General features: G+C 44.1%; 1 protein-coding gene across 1 annotated transcript; it reads left to right on the top strand.

Moving 5' to 3' along the window:
• The first annotated feature begins 6,763 nt into the window (after positions 1–6,763).
• Positions 6,764–14,412, top strand: SPINK2 (serine peptidase inhibitor Kazal type 2). Its single transcript, XM_013047324.2, has 4 exons — positions 6,764–6,932; positions 7,788–7,840; positions 12,169–12,278; positions 14,097–14,412. Exons 1-4 carry the CDS (start codon positions 6,878–6,880, stop codon positions 14,140–14,142), a joined length of 264 nt encoding a protein of 87 aa, XP_012902778.1. The 5' UTR covers positions 6,764–6,877; the 3' UTR covers positions 14,143–14,412.
• The last annotated feature ends 1,150 nt before the right edge of the window (positions 14,413–15,562 follow it).

The raw sequence follows: 15,562 nt of genomic DNA, 5'->3' as shown, positions 1-15,562 counted from the left end.
CCAAAATCTTTTTTTGAAGATTTTTTTCTTTTTCAAAGAATGATTGACATACAATATTGTATTAGTTTCAGATTTACAAGGTCAGTCGGTGAAACATGCAACTCTCGATCTTACGGTTGTAAGTTTGAGCCCAATATTGGGTGTAGAGATTATAAAGAAAGAAACTTTTAAAAAATTTATTAAAAAATGGTCACCACAGTGAGACTGGTTACCATCTGTAACCAGGCGAACTTGTTATAATATTATTGACTAAATTCCCTATATAATGTACACATTACATCTTCGTGTCTTATATATTTTATAATGGAAGATTGAACGTCTTATCCATTTCACCTATTTCACCCATCTCCTGACCCCCCTTCTTTGGCAACCACCATTTTTACCAGTCTGTTTCTGTTTTGTTTGTTCACTTGTTTTGTTTTTTAGATTTCACATATATGTGAAATCATATGTATTTGTCTTTCTCTGTCTAGCTTATTTCATTTAGCATAATACCTTCTAGGTCCACCCATGTTATCAGAAATGGCAAAATTTTATTCTTTTTTCTCTTCATTTTTTTTTTAATTTTAATTTTTTTGGAGGGGGGAAAGAGCTCAAGTTGGGGAAGGGGCAGAGGAAGAGGGAAAGAGAATTTTTTTGGTAAAGATTTTATTTATTTATTTGACAGACAGAGATCACAAGTAGGCAGAGAGGCAGTCAGAGAGAGAGAGAGAGAGGAGGAAGCAGGCTCCCTGCAGAGCAGAGAGCCCAATGTAGGGCTCGATCCCAGGACCCTGGGATCACGACCCGAGCCGAAGGCAAATCTTTAACCCACTGAGCCACCCGGGCACCCTGGAAAAGAGAATTCTAAGCAGATTCCAGGCCTAGCAGGGAGCCTGATATGGTGCTCCATCTCACGAAATCAAGAGTTGGGGCACTAATCAACTGAGCCACCCAGGTGCTCCTAGATTTCATTTTTTATAGCTGAGTAATATTCTATCACATATATATATGATGGGTAAAGAAGATGTAATACATATATTATATCTTCTTTATCTATTCTTCCACTTCTGGACATTAAGATGGCTTCCATACCTTGTCTTTTGTAAATAACGCTGGTATGAACATAGGGCTGCATATGTCCTTTCAGTTTGTGTTTTTGTTTTCTTTGGATAAATACCCAGCATATAGATTGCTTTAGGTAGGATGGATATTTTAACAATATAAACTTCCAATCAGTGAGTACAAACTATCCATTTCTTTGTGTCATCAGTTTCTTTCATTGATGTGTTATAATTTTCAGAGTAGTGGTCTTTTACCTCCTTTGTTAAATTTATTCCTACATATTTTATGCTTTTTGTGCTTTTAAAATTCTTTTTGATGTAATTTAAAAATCTAGAAGTTTCACATTTTACATTTTACAAATCCATATCTTATTGGAACATAGCCATGCTCTTTATTTGAGTTTTGGTCTATGTCTGCTTTTGTACTCTAACGGCAGCCTTGCCTAGTTGCGACAGAATACATGATCCACAGAGTCTAACGTCTTTACTCCCTGGCCTTTTACAAAAAGTGTTGACTCTTGTTCCTGGTGAACAAATGCTAAGACGACTATATGAAAAGCACCATGGATGGGGCGCCTGGGTGGCTCAGTGGGTTAAGGCGCTGCCTTCGGCTCAGGTCATGATCTCAGAGTCCTGGGATCGAATCCCGCATCGGGCTCTCTGCTGAGCAGAGAGCCTGCTTCCCTCTCTCTCTCTCTGCCTGCCTCTCCATCTACTTGTGATTTCTCTGTCAAATAAATAAATAAAATCTTTAAAAAAAAAAAAAAGAAAAGCACCATGGCATAAAATATTTCTAAGTTGTAATATCAACTGTTTGGAACCAAATTACATGAAGGCAGCAGCATCCACACACATAAATTAATAACAAATCTATCTTGAGGGGGTAAATGGCTTTCTTTTTTTCTTTTTAATATTTTTAAAACGTTTATTTATTTGTCAGAGAGCACAAGCAGGGGGAGCAGCAGGCAAAGAGAGAAGCAGGCTCCCAGCTGAGTGAGGAACCTGATGAGGGACTTGATCCCATGACCCTGGGATCATGACCTGAGTCAAAGACAGCTGCTTAGCCCACTGAGCCACCCAGGTGTCCCAGTGGCTTCCTTTTGGAAGCTGAAATTCCTACAAACACAACTCAACGCATCATTCCTGAGTCTATGTTCAGATCTCAGTTTGTGTTCGAGAAGCATCCGAAATAAAGATGTTTATTAGCAAGTATTTATTATTTGGTACTAGAACTCTAACAAAGTTGAATGTGTGTGTGTGTGTGTATAATATAACATATATACTCCTTGATGAACATCTTTGGCAAAATGAGCCATCTTCATTTTATGGCCTTTATTCCAAGAACATACATTATGTGACTCAGAAATGTATTAACACTCATTCCAAATGTACCTCTGGCCTCAAACTTGACGCTAGTCAGAACTCAGCCGGGCATGGTGCCAGGTGGGAGCTTAAAACTGCATATTGTCTTCTCTTCCCAGTACTCGAGCTTGCTAAAATCAAAGGGTGGGATCCATGACTGTGCCAGTCATTATTTTAGGTCAGCTCTGAAACCACCCTTTCTGGACCCTGTGATGCCAGAATTCATTTCCACGTTGCCAGCTGGCTTCCTGAGGTTTCCAGTAGGATGTGTTGGGAGGACCCCGCAAGGCAGGACCCAGGAGAGACTTGATCCCGGCTTGCTGGCTCTTTATTTCAGCTGTGCCCTCCCCGCCCCCTACCCCTCAAATTTCCCTTCACTGGAGGTAGCAGCTGTTTCCAGCCTCTGGCTTTGTCTCGTGCCTTAGACTCAGACGGCCTCATGGTGCTCCCTCACACCCGTCAGCACTGGGCTTGCAACATCCCTACTCAGAGTCTGCTTTCCCGCGACTCTCCTCCAAATTTCTAGATAATCTCAACCTCTTCTTTTCCCCCAGACCTAGGGGTGACACCTAAGGCTAGAATTTACCATCTTTGTGTGCTACCTCATGGTTCCCTTTCTGCTTTTTTGAGTTTTCCAGTACTGGCCTGGTCAATCTCTTATGTTAAATTCTCTTTGGGGGAATTTCTAGTGAGGCTTTTGTTTTCTAGACTGGACCCTGACCGATACAGGGACTATTTCATAGGGCCAACATCTGACAATTAGGCATAGGAGGCAAACAAGAAATGGATCTGCCAAGTCACTAACTTGCTGTGCCTCTTTGGCAAAATTATTTCTCTTTCTCCAAACTTCTCATTAAGATTTGCTGAATAGTTACCAAAATCTATATTCAGAATTAGTAAATAACTCAAAGGGTGCTTGCCTAGGGAGGAAAAAAAATCAGTAAGTCAGTATTATTCTCCAGTACTATATTAGTTGTTGTTAGAGCGTATTAATGCATATGTTTCTTTCAGAATAACCATTCTTTTTAAAAAATTTCTTAAAATGAAATCTTTTAAGACAAAATGATGCATTTGTTTATTTATGGATTTGTTTATTTATTTTATCACATACATAGACTAGTTTTCTAGGGTTGCCATAACAAAGTACCACAGACTGAGTGGCTTAAATAACAGAAATGTATTTTCTTGCAGTTCTGGAAGCTGGAAGTCCAAGACCATGGTGTTGGCAGGCTTGCTTTCTTCTAGGCCATTCTCCTTGGACTGCAGATGGCCGTCTTCTGGATCCTCCCAACGTTATCCTTCTGTTGCGTTTGTGTCCTGATCTAGTCTTCTTGTAAGTAAGTACACTAGTGGTACTAGATTAGAATCTACCATAACAACTCTCCCTCCCGGGTTTGAATTCTTGTGTCCTGGATCCTCTGTCTTCCTCTTTTTGGTCTGTTTCCTTGTTGTGATGTCAGTTTAATGTTTCAGGGATTCACTCATTCAGCAATCATAGACTGGGCTTGGGTCAGGCACAGTGTTAGGCACAAAGGACAGGCAAGTAAGAGAAACAGACAATGTCTCTGTGTCCAGGCTGCAAGGGCTCTGTGGCCTTACAATGGCCAATGTGATCTGAAATAGGAGAAGGTGCCCCGTTGCCTAGGCACAGAATAACTGCCCTCTTTACAAAGGTCATCGTGGAGAATGTGGAAAGGGACTAAGAGGTACTGGATTCTGCCCTGTCTCAGCACATTTATGTACGTTACCTCATTTCATACTCAGAAGATCCTACTATCATAACACCATTGTATGAGGAGAGGGCAGAAGCGGAAGCTCTGGGGTGTAGAGCTCCTTTAGTGATTTGTAGAGCCAGTCTTTTCGCAGCCATGTTATGTGATGCTGCAAAAACACATACAAACCCAGGAATTAAGCTTTAACTCCTCCTTAACCCAAAGAGCCATTTTGCATATGCGCATTGGTGATTTGTTTTATTCTGACCACCCTTTCAGGTCAGGTCCTGATTCCCTAGGAATCCCTCATTTATTTATTCAATACTTGTCAAGCTGCTGGGATTCAGATGAGGCACTCTTCTAGGTGCTGGAGGTAAACTAGTAAACCAAAACAGAATTACTTCCCTCTTGGAGCTTAAACAGGTAGAGAGTGTCACAAAGTTAAAAATAAAAAGTCAAGATAAAATTCTGTGGCGGGGAGGTAAGGAGAAGAGGGAGGGAGGAGTACTAATTTTTTTAAAGATTTTATTTATTTGAGAGAGAAAGCATGAGCAGGGGAGGGCAGAGACAGAGAGAAGCAGACTCCCCACTAAGCGGGGCTCAGTCCCAGGACCCCGAGATCATGACCCGAGTTGAAGTTGGACGCTTAACTGCCTGAGCCACCTAGGCGCCCTACTAACTTTATTTATGATCAGGGAAGTCATTTCTGGTGTGAGGCTGTTTGCGCAGAGACAGATGGAAGGGGAGGAGGAAGCTATGTTGGCGTTGAGGTAGAGGGAGCAGCAAGTTTGAAGGCTCCAGGATGGGAGCAAGGAGGCCAGTGTGGCCGGGAAGAGCGAGTCAGGCACGAACAGTATGAGACCAGCAGAGGTGGGGGCACCTGGATGGCTCAGTGGGTTAAAGCCTCTGCTTGCGGCTCAGGTCATGATCCCAGAGTCCTGGGATCGAGCCCCGAGAGTCCGGGCTCTCTGCTCAGTGGGGAGTCTGCTTTCTCCTCTCTCTCTGCCTGCCTCTCTGCCTGCTTGTGATCTCTGTCAAATAAATAAATAAAATATTTTTTAAAAGAGAGAGAGAGAGAGAGAGAAGAGCAGAAGCTTTGGAGACCATAGTAAGGACTTTGGTTTTCACTCCTAGCAAGGTGGGAAGACATTGGAAAGTTTCGACAGGACCCTCATAAGACATTTTGGAAGTCTCATAGGCTGCCTCCTGCCCATACCTGGCTTCCTTTTTATACCAAAACTCACAAGAGTTATCTAAACTCTGTCTCAACTTTTTCACTTCATTCCTTTCAACCCTTGCTATGTGGGCCCTGGACCCCATCACTTCTCTGAACTAGTCCTTCTTAAGGCCGTCAGTGACTGACTACATCCCTCAGTCTGCCAAATTCTCAGCTTCATGGCAGCAGCGGACACGGTTGCACCCCTCCCCCGTGCTCTGTAACCCCAGACTCTGGCCTGGTTTTCTTCCTCCTTCACAGCTTTCCTCTCCACATGGTTCAAACCTCTGCATCCAGGGGTGCCCCAGCGCTCTGATCTGGATCCCTGCAATACTTTCTTGCTGGGCGTTAGACCTAGGATTCTCAAGTACCTTTGACATGCTGACGTTTTCTTCATTTGTATCTCCAGCTCCAACTGTAATTCCAACTGCCTTGTCCACATGTCCACCGGATCTCCCACAGGCACTGTCTCCAAATGGTCTCCATCACAGAGACCTCCCACCCTCACTCCCGGGGCTGCTCACAACAAAAGTCCAGCAAACATCCTTGGTTACTCTCTTCAAGCCACTTGGCTCCACCTCCAGAGTCAATCCTGAATCAGATTTCTCACCAGGGCATGCCACGCATTAATTTAAGCCTCCACCATCGCTTGCTTGGATTACCGCAAAAGCCACCTGATTTGTCTCCCTGCCTCCGCTCTTACGTATCTCTTGTCCATTCTTCATCCAATCTATCAAAGCACGTGCCAGATCAGGGGCCTTCCCAAGCTTAAAATCCTCCATTGGTTTCCTGCTGCAACCAGAACAAGTCCAAATTCCTTATCGTGGCCGGTACCTCCACACCGGATGTTGGCCTTGGGGCCCATCTCCCTTCCCCCTCCCTCTAATTCACCAGCAGCGGGCGGCTCGGCTAAAACCCTGAGCAGTCTGTCTGCTCCTGCTTCTGGGTCTCCGCGCTGGCTTTCCTTGAGCCTTCCCTCTTCACCAGGCTTCCTTCTCCCATTTCAGCTTTCAGCTCAAAAGCCACCTCTGAAAGGCTTTCCTCTCCACGGAGTCTTCCCCTTCTCCCACTAATTCGAGAAATTACTGCCTGGATTCACTTGTTTCCTGCGTCTCCCCATCCCCAACACCTACACGAGAAAACCTCCAGAGAGCAGGGGCCTCCCCTGTTTAGCGCCCAAACACCGCCTCGGACGGAGTGGATGCTGAAGAAATAGGGGCTGGCTGACGGAATCTGTAATTCCAACTCTGTAGTTGTTCCCCAAAGTTGTCCCCCCAAAGTTGTTCCCCCAGGGGCTCCCACGAGGTTCTTGTTTGCGGCAAGGAGAGATCGCGCCCTCAACAGCTCACTCCGATCCTGGGCGGGAAGGAAGGTGCGGGGTAACGACGGCCCCTCCCCTCGCGTCGCCCCTCCCCGCCCCCCGCCTCTCCCCCTCCCTCCCAGCCTGCCCGTCGCGGGTCCCACGCGGGCGCGCGGTGCTGGTCGCGCATCGCGGGAGCGGGCGGCGCTCAGACGGCGCTCAGACGGCTGACCGCGGAGGGAGCATGGCGCTCTCGGCCGTGCGCTTGGTGCTGTTGCTCCTGGCCGCGGACTTGGCAGGTAGCGCTCACCGCTCACCCGCCTGCTCGGCCAGGACGGGGTAGGGGGCGGTGCGGAGGACCATCGGGAAGTGGGTCTGGCCCCCCAGCTACCCACCCCGGAATCCCGGCCCCCTGGCGGCCTTCCGCACACCCGTTACTGGCGGTTCCCGCGGCCCGCGGTCGTCTAGGAGTGCGAACGTGGGGGGCGTGCAGGGCTGGGGGGTGGCGGGGGAGGCAGCGATGCTCTTTGGTTCCTGCCTGGCCTTGGCTCCCGGCTGCTCCGCAGTGACCCCCTGCCGTCTGCCCTTTCTCCCTTCAAGCCGATTTTCTGGAGGCCAATGCCAGACGTTGGTTTTTTACGGACACAGGGGCCCCCACCGAAGCTCTGCAGGAGAGCAGGGAGAGGGCTGGTGACCGCCGAGTGCATCCGGTGCGCTGAGGCTTAGGAGAAAGGGGCTTGAGGCCCGCCCCATTACACGCCCGTTTGAAAACGGAGTAAAAACGGTAGCCCTTAACGTTAAGTGGTGCGTTTGTTGCCCCGAGCCCCAGAGGAGAAAAAGATCGAGAATCAGAGTTACTTCTCTTTTATTCCAAAGCTCCGAAGTTCTATCTCAGGCGAGCCTGTTAGGGTGGTGCATTACAGAACCGGTGCCAATTGTTCCTTCGCTGTGCCTGCGGGAGCGGTGCCAGAGGACGCCTGAATACCCTTATCTGGGGGTGTGGGGGTGGGCGGTGGGGGCTGTTCAAAGAAGCTAGGCATCTGAGACAACGGGAGAGGGTGGGCCGGGATAAACAACAAGCTGGATTTTAAAAGCCCCTAATGAGTAAGAATTGACCTTGACCGTGTACTTGAAGGTCTGTCTTCTTCTTGCAGCCTCTTTGGACTCTTTGAGCTCGGAGTTTGATCAGCCTTCGGAATACAGAACAGTAAGTAGGAAACCGCCTGTATTGTTTGCACTCGTAGTGAAGACCAGATGGGTTGGGTTGGGGCTAGTTTTCAGGCCGGACCTGCCACTTTTTTTTTTTTTTTTTTTTTTTTACCTTCCACTTCTGAAACTGTTGACTGCCTCTTCAGAATTCAGATTCTAAGGCAGATCTTTTCATGCAGATCAAAATTGTAAATTTTGGTTGAAAATAGCTCAGTCCTTGAAGCCCTCAGCACATAGTTTCCTTTAATAGTTTCTTTGATGATTCAAAAGGTCCTTGGTCTAATGGTTACATCTTGTACTAGACATTTTATGAACATTATCTAAACAATAATGTCCACAGAGTGTCCTGACTGCAGCCTGTCTTTCTTCCTGTACCTTCCACTGCTTTCCCATAGCTTGTGCTCTTCTATCCTTATGCTATTGGCACACTGTTTTTGTCTTATTTTTATTATTGTTTTTAAGATTTATTTATTCATTTTAAAGATTTAATTACTTATTTGTCAAAGAGAGGGAGAGAAAGAGCGAGCACACGAGCAGGGGAAGCAGCAGCAGAGGGAGAAGCGGGCTCCTGGCTGAGCAAGGAACTAGATGCAGTCCCAGGACCCTGGGATCCTGACCTGAGTGGAAGAAAGACACTTAACTGACCAACCAAGACACCCAGGCGTGCCATTATTTATTCATCTTAGAGAGAAAGAAAGGGCATGGTGTAGAGAGGCACAGAGGGAAGAGAGAGAGGGGAAAGCAGACTCCCTGTGGAGTGGGGAGCCTGATATGGGGCTCCATCTCCCCAACTCTGAGATCATGACCTGAGCCGAACCAAGAATTGGACACTTATGACTGAGTCACCCAGGCGCCCCTGTTTTTTTTTTTTTTTTTTTAAGATTTTATTTATTTATTTGACAAAGAGAGAGAGATCACAAGCAGGCAGAGAGGCAGGCAGAGAGAGAGCCAGGAGGAAGCAGGCTCCCCCCTGAGCAGAGAGCCCAATGCAGGACTCGATCCCAGGACCCTGGGATCCTGACCTGAGCCGAAGGCAGCACCTTAACCCACTGAGCCACCCAGGCACCCTTGTTTTGTTTTTAATTCCAGAGTAGTTAACATACAGTGTTATATGAGTTTCAGATGTTAGTGCTACACCATTTTAATTACTGTACCTTTGTAGTAAGTTTCAAAATGGGGAAGTGTGAATCTTACAACTTTTTCTTCAAGATTGTCTTGGCTTTTCAGGGTCACTTGCATTTCCATATGAATTTTAAGATCATTTTGCCAATTTGCAAAACAAAGCAGTTGGCATTTTTGATAGGGATTGCATTGAACCTATAGAGCCATTTAGGGACAATTGCCATCTTAAGAAAGTGAAATCTTTTGATCTATGTATATGGGATTCCTTTTCACTAATTTAGGTCTTTAATTTCTTTCAGCAATGTTTTGTAGTTTTTGGTGTTTAATTCTTACACTTCTTTTGTTAAGTATGTTCCTAAATATTTTATTCTTTTTAATGTTGTTATAAATGGGTCTTTTTTCTTAATTTCATTTTCAGATGCGTCACTGCAAGTGTATAGAAATACAACTGATTTTTGTATATCGATCTTGTATCCTGCAGCATTGTTGGACTTCATTTTTAGTTGTAGTCGTTCCTTTTGTATTCCTCAGACCTGTCTATATAAAAAGAGAAATTTTGTATAAATCAGAAATAGTTTTATTTCTTCCTTCCCAATCTGATGCCTTTTATTTATTTTATTGCCTAATTGTCTTTGCTAGAATATTCTATATCAGGTTGAAAAGAAGAAATGAAAATGGACATCCTTGTCTTATTCCTAATCTGGAGGGAAAAGCATTCAGTCTTTTACTATTAGATATAATGTTAGCTCTGGGTGTTTTACAGGTGGTTGAGGAAGATGTCTTTTCTGCTTAGATTGTTGAGTTTTTATTATGAAAGAGTGTTGGATGCTCCTTTAAATTAAACTGCTTTGCTCTCAGATCAAACACTTCCCTCACCACTGTGCTTTTGGTTAGTCTGCTCTATTTCCTTGAGGTAGACATTCTCCCAAATCCCTCTGATCTACATTCTATCTGCCACCGTGTATATTTCTTTTTTTTAAATTATTTTATTTATTTTTTTTTCCATGTGTATTTTTTGTTTTCTTACTCTACACTGAACTTCTTACAGGCAGGACTCAATTTGTCTTTGTCCTTGTTTATCATCTATCTTAAAATCTTTTCCATTTATCAAATACACAAACAAGGGAATATATCTGGTAAAGTATTTAAGAACTTTTCAGAAGAAAAGATTCAGAGTATAAAGCTCAGAGAATTATCTAGAAACATAGCACATCCTTCTACAGAAATGAAATTGATTCTAAGGAGTAAGTAAAAACGTGATGTGGCCCTCTTCCAGAATGAGAGTGTCTTCAAAAGCTCTGAGGAGCAGACTACCATGGGTAAACTCTCCTCTATAATTGGCATGTTGTGAGGTGTAATTTAGAGCCTCCCTAGATGGTGAACCTATTCTGAATTTATATATATATATATATATATATATATATATATATATATAATAAAACTAGGGTTAATGGGGGCATAATATATTAATGAAATTATTTGACATCATTGATAAGAGTGAAAAGTATTTGTTCATAAAGCCTCATGTCTCAGCTCAGAGAAAATCCAGGAAGTGAGTAACCTGAATTTAATAAAGTTAAATGGTAGATAGTCAAAGCTGGCTTTGAAATCATGAGAATTAGACTGAAAACAGCCTGGGATACCAACACTGTCTTCTCGCTGGATAGATCCCTTGGGGAATCTGAGAGACATCAAAGGTTTTCTGCTTAAAAAACAAAACAAAATAAACAGAACTTCCTCACCGGCCTGTTAGTCCTCCTCCAAATCCTTATATTAGTCATTCTTTGAGATGAAAGCATTTGAAAACTTCTGTTGAATACTAAAAAACCCTAAGATCTGCAGGCTAAATAGATTGATTTTGATTAGTTGTTTATCTAGTCCATCAGAGAATGTCTTCACATGATCGTTCCTCTGTTGGTGACTCTGTATTTAAATCCCCCCTTTTTTTTTTGTTAAAAGATTTTATTTATTTATTTGACAAAGAGAGATCACAGTAGGCAGAGAGGCAGGCAGAGAGAGGGGAAAGCAGGCTCCCTGCTGAGCAAAGAGCCTGATGTTGGACTTGATCCCAGGACCTTGAGACTGTGACCTGAGCTGAAGACAGAGGCTTAACCCACTTAGCCACCCAGGCGCCCTCAAATTTTCCCTTTTTATAAGGATACCAGTAATACTGGATTAGGGTCCATTCTGCTGACCTCATTTTAACTTGATTCTCTATACAAAGACCCTATGTCCAATAAGGTCACATTCTGAGGTACTGGTAGTTATGACTTTAACATCACTTTTTGAGTGGGTACAATTCAACCCATAGCAACCCCTAAGGAAGGTCCAGTTATGAACCTGCTGCTTTCTTTGGTGCTGTTACATGCTAATACCTTAAAGGTCCAGACTAAAAGATTAGATTCTTGAATTTGTCTTGATATTATGCCAAGGGATTAAGGTGGAACGTAACAGCATTAATGTGGAGATAGTAGTAGGATGCAAATTACAAAGTTAAAGGATTGGAAAGTGAGTATGGTGTCCTGTCTTGGCCTTTCATTTCAAAATCAGCCAGGGCGCCTGGGTGGCTCAGTGGGTTAAGCCGCTGCCTTTGGCTTGGGTCATGATCTCAGGGTCCTGGGATCAAGTCCCGTATCAGGCTTTCTGCTCGGCAGGGAGCCTGCTTCCTCCTCCTCTCTCTCTCTCTGTCTGCCTCTCTGCCTACTTGTGATCTCTCTCTGTCAAAAAAAAAAAAAAAAAAAATCTTAAAATCAGCCAGACTGGGGCACCTGGGCACCTGGGTGGCTCAGTTGGTTGGGCATCTAACTTTTGATTTTGGCTCAGGTTATGATCTCAGGGTTGTGGGATTGAGCCCCGCACTAGGATCTGTCCTGAGCATGGAGTCTGCTTGAGATTTTCTCTATCTCCCTCTCCCCCTCCTACCTCCCCTCCCTTTCTAAAAAAATTTTAATTTAAAAATAATAAATGAATAAAAATCAACCAGACTGAGGTCCTTTTCTTACATATTAGGCATTAAACCATTGCTTCAATGTTGCATCTGGGTTTTTTGGCATTTGAAAAATCATTTTGTGTGTGGCAAATAGAAATATTTTTGTAGGATGTTTCTAGGAAATCTGGGAGACTTGAGACTTTGTCTTCCCCTCCACTATTTTGTGAAAAGAATGTCTTAGTTCTGTAATTTCTGTCTTCCTTTCTCTTTTCTAGCCAAACTGCAATCAGTATAAATTACCAGGATGTCCCAGAGACTTTAGCCCTGTATGTGGAAGTGACATGTCCACTTATCCCAACGAGTGTACTCTGTGTATGAAAATCAGGTAACATAATTTTACAGTACAGACTAGCCAAGTTTTCTTTAGTCTTTTTCTTGATTTTTGATTGCTTAGGAAGTAGCAACTCTTTTCTTGAATGTCAGAATCATATGTGACATAGTAGTTCTGTTTTCAGACAACATTTAAAAAGACAGAATCTTTTAGTGTATTTTCTAGGTCAAAGCTAGAGAATGGCATTTGTGATTAACCAACTATAGACTAGATAATCAGGCTATGTTACTAACCATGGATGGGCAGTTTCCCCAAATTAGGAGTATATTTAATAGTTAAACTTGTGAAATACTAAGTAGTTTTAATTAATTAATTTATTTATTAAAAAATTTAAAAAAAGATTTTATTTATTAGAGAGAGAGAAGGAACGGGAGAAGGTGCAGAGGGAGAGGGAAAAGCAGACTCCCCGCTGAGTGGGGATCCTGATGCAGATGTCCCTAAAAAAATTTTTTTAAGTAGGTTCCAAGCCCAGTGTGGGGTTTGAACTCATGACCCTGAGATTAAGAGTTGTATGCTCCATCAGCTGAGGTGCCCCTTGAATAGTCTTTTAAATTCAGAGGCATGTGCAGGTAACCTGTACCTCCTTCATTATGAGTTGGGACATAGGTCTTAACAATTCTACCTAGGAGAATACTAAGTAGTATGTGTTCTACCTGATGTCCTTCATGTCCCTAACAGGGGACTGTGACTCCTCCCGTAGGGGTAAAGCAGGGCGAATCGCAGGATTAGGCACATTTCAAATAACCACGTAGTGCCAATTTTAAATTCATGAATTCCTCAGTTTATTACAAATTTTATCACACAAATTAGTCACACAAGAAAGTTAGTGGAGGGGTCCCCTGGGTGGCTCAGTCGGTTAAGTGTCTGCCTTCGGCTTGGGTCATGACCTCAGGGTCTTGGGATGGAGTCCTGCCTCGGGCTCCCTCCTCAGAAGGAGGCCTGCTTCTCCCTCCCCCACTCCCCCTGTTTGTGTTCTCTCTCTCGCTGTGTTTCTCTCTGTCAAATAAATACAAAATCTTAAAAAAAATTTAGTGGAGGGAATTAAGAAGCCCCTCTGAAGAGGATCCAGGAGGGCGTCACAAGGCGAGCAGGGAGACACCTGTCCTGCGACAAGCTTTGGCCTGGATTTCAGGCAGGTCACCTTCTATGCTGACAGAGCCTCCAGCAGCATCTGTCTTGACGTAGCATCTTCCCACCTACAGCTTGGGTGGTCGATCAGCCTTCAGACGTCTGCTGGACAGCTCCCTTGCGTGAGAGTCGGCTTAGTTAGGTGTACTAGTTGTAACCAAGAGTCTCTGCCACATCAGCTGGGCCCACTTGGTCTTAGCACACGTTTTTCAAGCAAGTTCTTACTCATGTGTTGGTCACAGAGCTAATGTGTATGGGCATGCCCTAGGTCCTACGTCAGACATCGACAAACAACTAATACGGGAGTTCACATTGGCCACTGACACCCTACGTCATCTTACTCTAGCTTAGCCTAATGTGTTCCATGGGAAGGAATCATATCCAAAGTATCATGCCAGGACAGGGTATTCTGCTTTGTAGATTGGGGATCCATTCTCTGATGTCAGTCTTTGGTGAGTTACCTCGGTCTTCTCGGAGTGATTTTTCTGAGGTTAGTGCCCAGGATTAGGAAAAAAAAAATGATAGAGTTGAGGCTTTCACACTCACTGTGTACCAGATTTAGCTTTAAAAATGATTAAGTCAGCATCCCCTGAGAGGGAATCTATGGGTCTTCTTGGTACAAAGGGCAGGACAGTTTCAGTATGATGGGTAATAAGTGTGTCTTTATGGTTGTTCAATTTGCAGGGAAGAAGGTCATGATATTAAAATAATCCGGAGTGGACCGTGTTGATGGAGCAGTTTATAGAAGAGAGCTCGGAGGAACCACCTTCCACAGTATTCTAGATGAATTCCATTTCCCCTTTTCTCTTTCCTATGTTCCTTTGCATGGGATTTCTTAGCCCATGGGAGGTGTGGAAGAGGGCTATGTGCAGTGACGGATAATTAAAACAAACACAAAAAAACCCTTGTTTCTTGGCTTTTGCCCTTTGAGTTAAGCTTATTGCCTGGTGCCCCTGTGCATTGCTTTATTTAGCTGGAATAAAATCAGCCTTGTCTTCAAGTAGTGCTGTTCTCTGTTGAATACCCGTTCTTACTCCACAGCCTCCTGGTGGCTCTTCTCACAGGCAAAAGTGACTTTCATGAGGGCGAAGTGGAGTCTTTGTTGAGAGGGCAAGATTTATTCTCTTTCCCCTTTCCTACACATCTTTCAAAGTTAAAGTATAGGTACCTGGACAGTGTTCTGCACTGGGCACATGCCTGTGAAATACTTGGAGCTGACTGTAACCCGAGCTGGTGAAGTCCAGGATCATGCAGGTAAAAATATTTCCTAGATTCAGTATCGTCTTCCAATAGTTTCCCATCAGGGCTCATGAAGATATTTGGGTTTTCCCTCCTTTTAGAGCAGTGGTTCTCAGCTCTGGGGCGATTTCCCCCTCAGAGGATGTCTCTCGATACCGTCTGGAGGCATTTTTGGTGTCACTGTTGAAGGGTGGGCACCGCTGACATCTAGTGGGTAGACGCAGGGGATGTTGCCAACCATCCTACAGCACCCAGGACAGCTCCCAGCAACAAAGAATTTTTCAGTCCAAAGTATCAGTAGTACTGAGATTGGGACATCCCGTTTTCGAGTTTGATACAAAATAAGAATAAACATTAGCAACAATAAAGGCGATGGCGGATTACTTTATTTTTTTAATTTTTAAAAAGATTTTATTTGTTTATTTGACAAAGAGAGAGAACACACAAGCATGGGTAGTGGCAGGCAGAGGGAGAGTGACAGGACAAGCAGGCTTCCTGCTGAGCAGGGAGCCTGATATGGGGCTGGATCCCAGGACCCTGGGATTGTGACCTGAGCCAAAGGCAGATGCTTAACCGACTGAGACACTCAGGGCTCCGGTAATTTTTTTTTTTTTAAGATTTATTTATTTATTTATTTGAGAGAGTACAAGTGGGGTGGAGGGGCAGAGGGAGAGGGAGAAGCAGACTCCCCGCTGAGCAGGGAGACTTTTGTGGGGCTGGATCCCAGAACCCTGAGATCATGACCTGAGCCCAAGGTGACCCGCAACTGGCTAAGCCACCCAGGTGCCCCTTATCTCTGTTTATTTTAGCATAAAGAGCTTCATTCTTAGACTAGCTTCACCTCCTGTGTAAGAGACAAAAATCTGAAGTTCTAGATTCCGTCCTAGCAACTTCCTGAACTAACAGGAAAT

Source organism: Mustela putorius, unplaced genomic scaffold (assembly GCF_011764305.1).
Source record: "Mustela putorius furo isolate JIRA1106 unplaced genomic scaffold, ASM1176430v1.1 tig00000430_pilon_pilon_pilon, whole genome shotgun sequence".
NCBI classification, from domain to species: domain Eukaryota; kingdom Metazoa; phylum Chordata; class Mammalia; order Carnivora; family Mustelidae; genus Mustela; species Mustela putorius.
Note: the sequence above shows the minus strand (reverse complement) of the source record. Positions and strands in the feature narration are given on the sequence as shown.

What these genes read in the sequence shown, in the direction of transcription:
- SPINK2 (XM_013047324.2), top strand. Translation starts at nt 6,878, where the DNA reads ATGGCGCTCTCGGCCGTGCGCTTGGTGCTGTTGCTCCTGGCCGCGGAC. An exon ending in CCTGGCCGCGGACTTGGCAG is followed by an intron (nt 6,933 to 7,787) that starts GTAGCGCTCACC and finishes TTCTTCTTGCAG; the next exon opens with CCTCTTTGGACTCTTTGAGC. An exon ending in ACTCTGTGTATGAAAATCAG is followed by an intron (nt 12,279 to 14,096) that starts GTAACATAATTT and finishes TTCAATTTGCAG; the next exon opens with GGAAGAAGGTCATGATATTA.